At 32.2% G+C, this 6000-nt stretch overlaps 1 protein-coding gene across 1 annotated transcript in view; it reads left to right on the forward strand.

Annotated features, from left to right (window-relative positions):
• LOC129225819 (ran-binding protein 3-like) overlaps positions 1-5686 on the forward strand; it is a 36627-nt gene extending 30941 nt beyond the window's left edge. The window contains exons 12-14 of the mRNA XM_054860334.1: positions 757-871; positions 3271-3407; positions 4637-5686. Of these exons, the coding sequence (XP_054716309.1) occupies positions 757-871; positions 3271-3407; positions 4637-4942 (558 nt within the window). The 3' untranslated portion in view covers positions 4943-5686. The remainder of the gene's footprint in view (positions 1-756; positions 872-3270; positions 3408-4636) is intronic.
• Positions 5687-6000: the final 314 nt, after the last annotated feature.

Here is a 6000-nt window from a genome sequence, read left to right on the forward strand (position 1 = left end):
GATTACGAATCCATCGATACCTGGTTTGATGGTCAATTCACTGTCGTTCGGGAGAAGAAGCTTGGACATACATAGATACTCAGTTTTTAATTATATAAGAAATTGCTCCTTACATCAGCCACTTTTCCATATTATTGAATCTTGTAATGCATTTATCCTTGGTGGCGGAAGAAAATCTTATGCATTTATTAAAAACAGTACAAATAATTAAATTCCATAATGGAGTGTTTACATTCCTGAGACTATGAACTTCTTTATTTTTTGTTCTCGGAACACAGGTGCTATTGCTTTTCCCAATATTGATGCTTGTTGGGTCAAAGCACAACACTTTTTGTCTTCCAATTTTTTTTTTTTTGTCAACTAAGCCCTAATTCTGAAAAGTTGCACAAACTTCCTACAAATAAATAAATAAAAAATACAGAATATATTTTATGGCTTATGTTGGAGCAGTACATATAAACTAGCAATTTTATAATGTAATTAATTTCTGTTTAAGAAAATAGCAATAATATTTCTGCAATTTGGTCCTTTGTCAATACATTCCATTCAGCAATGATGCAATCTTCATCTTTGAGCTACCTCTAAGTGCTATTGAAATGTTATGACATTTTGTCACATTTTCAAAGGCATTGGAACTAAGTGGGAGAGTAAGACTCAAAACAATTTCTCCTTAGAAGTTGTAGACCACTGTTCATGTCAATGTTTAAAGTATGTTAAGATTTTTTTCTAAAATTATTTTAAATATCTTGATTCCAGATCAATTGCAAATTATTTGCTTTTGACAAAACAAATATGAACTGGTTAGAAAGAGGTAGAGGAATTTTACGGCTAAATGACAGAGAACATAATGGTTATCTGCATTCAAGAGTAGGTAAGAGACTGAATTTGTTATTCTTCTACATTGCTGTTAAAAAGGTAATCTCTTAATATCTATGTGAATAAAATCATGCTGACCACTTTTTAGTGTATGTTTGAACCAGTGTTAAAATAAGTGGTCGCTAGTCCTATTATGCAACAAAGCATTTTGATTTGACACCTAGACTACCTATCCTAGGTGCTAAATTTAATGCCTGAAGTTTCTGTCATATTGAAACTCATATCCCCCCCCCCACACTTGACTATGACCAGAAGGATAAATTTACAAAAGTAATTTAAAAATAAAAACAATTTTATCTTTAAAAAATCATTCTTTTGTATGATTTACAGATCTTTTTAAATATGCTATCAGCAACCTGCAGCCTTTCTATTTAAGAAATATTTTTTTAATACTCAGATGCGTATAAGTTGGATTCGTAAAAAATGACACCTGGGTTATTCATTTTGAAGTGTAGAAACTTATACTAGGCGTCATCATGATGCATAGATTTAAAGTCTTATTTCTAACACTGGTTCAGACTTGAGTGATTTCTGGTGAATTGTCCCACTTGCAGTTGAATTGATTGATGTTTGTTGATCTCATTTTTACTTGGATGCTTGAAATTATGAACATTTTAAATGAAAAAGAATGTTTGGAAAATTTCCTGATTGACAGTTTTGTTGTATTCATAGATCATTCTTGCATAAAAGATTCTGAACCAAAGGTTGTTGGCCTGATTCCGATCATCAAGTATTTAAATTGCTAAAATGAATTTTGTGAACATTTTCCCGAAAATTAAATTAAACTGTAGTTCGACCGCAAACAAATGATCCTTGTCAATCATTTGAGAAAACGGGTCATTCCTTAAAATAGGTAGCGAAGGAAAAAAGGACGTGTGCCATATTTTGGAGTTAGCAACATTTTGGCAATATGAAATTTTTTTTACTCCTAGTATATTTTCTTTATGTGATTATTTAGACCTGAAAGATTTAAGTTGAGGTAATAACCATGTCGATTTGTCGAAAAAGTAAAAATGACAAGCAATAATTCGGTTCCAACTTTTCTCTTCATATCGCCTTTTCACAAAAATGGACAATTCTGAAACTGGGCAGAGCAAAGGCTCAACTTTTCGCGGTCAGACTATGTTTTATACTTACCACTTTTGCAAGTTCCATTTTAAAATTCTGCTGGGTCATTCACATGTCTAATTAATTTTGTACGTTTTTGTAGATGTTTATTCTTGAAAGCTAGGTCAAAGCCCTTGAAAAATGGAAACATAATTATGTGATCTTTTAAAAATCTAATGTTGAGACTCCCCGTGACTTCCTGAATGCATATTAATAACAGAGATGAAACTCAAAGACTACCTCCAGGTTTTTTAGTAAAGCATCCCAAAATTCCCACAAGATTTTTTTTTTAAAGTTTGGCCCAGTTTGCTAATGGACATCTAAAGTGGCCATCATTAAAAACGTAACTTATTACTTTTAATAATGCAGCATAGAATTTATTACTGAGTTATTTTTCGATTTTGGTAGTAGGTATTCAGAATGTTTTTTTTTTTCAATTAATTCATTTCTACTTTAAGTTGCAAAATATAAATTAGTGTTGAAAACTCTGTTTTGAAGAGGGATTGAGACAATAGTAATCTCAGATCTCTTTAGACAGTGCTACTGATTTATCCTAATTTTACTTGCTTGTAAAACTTTCCAGTTTTGTAGTCTAGGTCAGTTTCACCCCTGTAATAACTAGAAAATCGTTTCCATTAAGATCTGAAAACCAAATGCGTTTTCACCTATAAGGCTTCTTAAAATGTGTACAATAAAGTAATACTAATGCACTGGTAGGTTACACCAACATGCATGAAACATTTACTTGGATTACAAGTACAAAAAAGATGACCAGCAACAGAACCCTCTTAACATTATTCAGCCCAGTGCAAGTAACAGCTGCTTTTGGTTAACTATGCCAGATGCCTACAACCCTGTTGAAATATTTAAGTGGACTAAAAAAAAGTCAAGTATTCTTTATCAATAGCTTGAGTTTCATCAGATGTGAAAAGTTTTCCTGAATAGTGGGAAGGAATATTCCATTTTCAAAACTATATTCATACTAACATAAGTTTTATTTTTGCATTACTATACATGCAAGTTGCATAACAAAGAGATATCACCCCCCCCCCTCCCACCACCGAAAAAAAAAAAACATCCTTAGTGAAAAAGAAACTTAGTTCGTTGAGGCATCTCAAAAAGCATGTATCACATAACAACAAAATGGTACTTCACTTCACTCATATGCTTTTTAATATTAAAATAATTGTTTTCTGCTATGATAATTATTTATTTAACATCTTTACTCTTATGAAACTTTCCCGTCTTGAGTTGCAGCACTTAAAGCATTATATTTTATTCTTATAGTTATGAGAACACAAGGAAGTCTTAGAGTTGTGCTTAACACAAAAGTATGGCCAGGTATGTCTGTCGAACACCCCAGTCACAAAACAGTTCGACTAACAGCCTTTGATCCTCAAGGAGTAAAAGTTTTTCTCGTCATGGTAAGATTTTTTCAATTTAGTTAAATATTTTCTTTGATATCAATGCTTTTTCAAACAGAGAAAGGTCGAACAGATTATGGTCAGGAACTTGTCAGATCAACACTAGAAGTTCGAAGATATGCTCAGATGAAGCTGAATGGCATTGCTTCATTTTTTGCAGTTGGGGAAGCTTGGTTTGTCTTCCTCAAAAGTAAAACACTTAAAATAATCCGCAAATCTGGCCACAGGAGATGTCTTACTGTACCAGTTATTTGCCATAATGATTTCAATCTGGATCTTTCATGTCATTTTTTAAAGAAGATAGAACATATACCGTCATACAAGTCAAGCAAGATTGAGTTGCATAAAAAAATTTCTCTTTATATATATTTTTTGAAGAATGCACATTAACAGCCATGTTCACCAGACCAGTTGCATCTGTCGGCACACTAACCGCTGATTGAAGTCTTCTGATTGGGTTTAAGTCTTTCTTGAAACAATTTGGTTGTCTCACACGTTAGGATTAGCTGGTGAATAAGAAGGTTAATGTTACTTTTAAACTGAAGTGGTAGGCCCTTAAAAGTCCCTTAATTTTCAGTTTTGACAACTGAAGTCATTTTTCACCTAAACATTTAGTGCTAAAACAAATTACTCCAATAATCTGGAAATTGAAGCATTTTTGATAGTCCAAGAATTTAACGTATCTTTTGAAGACTTACGTTGCGGCAGACCTGTGTAACAGTGTCGTAATGCTGTGAATAGGATCTGCGTAGCGTTCAATTTTGTCAGGTTAACTTTGCCTATAGTTAGCTACTTTAAATTAAGTGGGCCATTCCACGGAAAAGTCAACTGCTTATCCTGCATGTAATGGTTCATATATTTCATTAAAAAATAATAATTTTAAAGGGTAATGATGAAATTTTTTGCTTGAGATATCACACATAAGTTTGTAACTTGTTGAGCAGAAAAAAAAATTGTTCATTAATATTTTTAAGTATTATTTTGAATGACATATATGAGGGGCGTCATGTGCAGAACAAAAGGACCATTTTCTGTGAAACGGCCTTCGTTAGCAAACTATTGTCTTTTCTGAATGTATCATTCGAGCATAAATTCAAATGTTTTCATGAAATGCTGATTTTCCTTTTTTGTCTCCATATGGAGATTGAATGACATTTTAAAAAAATTAAAGTAAGTGAAATGTATATTAAAACATAAAAATGATATTATTTTCAAAATTTATTTTTCAGGCTCAGCCAAAAGATGCAGAACAGTTATTTAGTGCTTTAGATTGGAGGGTTACTACTCTCAGATCTCGAGAAGAAGGATACCTCAGAAATAATGATAGTTTATCTACTGTTGAGGAAGCAACCAGCTCGAATCTTCCAGATGCCTGCTGTGATGACAGTTTATTAGACACTCCAAGCAAACGAACCTGTTCCTCGGAAAATATTAGCTACGGGGCCGATAGTAGTTCGGAAGCTAGTTTTGTACCTCATGAACCGACAGAAACTGGAACAGATGGTTTGGCAGATTCAACAGATGTGCAATCATGAGCTTAGCTCCTACGGCAGTTTATGGAAACTCATTGAATGCCATCCCTATTTTGCCATATTTTTATGGTTGCTTTTTGTATTTTGAAAAACAACAAATACAAACAAAGCAAAGTGCTGCTTGGTTTGAAAAAAAAAAAAAAAACATTTCATCTCAGCGTTTAGTAACATCAGTAGACTTCATATATTGAACACATTATTCATCTCCTGTCTCTGTGAATTAGACCGAATTTTGATTGGATCCACAAATTATTAGACTTATGACTGGTACCTAATAATTTACTTGTCGCAGTTCGTAACTGACTTTAATGCTGTTTTAGTTATGTAAGCAGACAATTTTGAGCAAGTGTTTTAAGTTTATGCTATTACATCTTTGAAAATAGTTGTTGTTGAAGGCTAATAATATTAGTGTACATCAAACAAGTTTCTGCTTTCATTCAATTTTGCTTCTAAAACTTATTTAGAGAAATGTTTGTGAAACAGTTCCTACATCTTAGTATGCCTTATTTTGTTTTTACATTGAACTTTTTAACACCATAACCATCGAATTTCTATTGTATGAGATAGCTAAAATATGAACTCATGATATTTTCTTTTTGTTGCATCCATAAAATGTTATATGAAAGTATGTGGATCATATTAAAATAACAAAAATTAAAAGGAATTTCTTTTCATTAGACACATTTCTAACAAAACAATTTAACTGCAACTTAAAATTTTATTCAACTGACTTGACAGAAAAGTATAATAAAAAGTTATTAATGAAAACATGTTTTGTAGTTTATTTCTTCGCTTTTTCAGCAATATTGTATTTAAGTTGAATGTTTTGAAGAGTTTTCAATGCTCTTGCCTTTTTTTGCGTCTTTGTTTCAAATTCGCTGAGATGAGTGAAAGATAGTAAAAAAAGAAATATTTTAACTTAATAAACAGTTCCCTTTAAAATGTCTTCCTCCTTTTGTAGAGGAACTTTTTGGTTCCAATTTATTTTTTACTAGTGGTACCCACAAGGCTTTGCCCGTAACAGAAAAGGTGTTTTGGTTCGCCAGTATATTTACAAATAA

The sequence above is a fragment of the Uloborus diversus genome, chromosome 7, assembly GCF_026930045.1.
Source record: "Uloborus diversus isolate 005 chromosome 7, Udiv.v.3.1, whole genome shotgun sequence".
In the NCBI taxonomy this organism is placed as follows: domain Eukaryota; kingdom Metazoa; phylum Arthropoda; class Arachnida; order Araneae; family Uloboridae; genus Uloborus; species Uloborus diversus.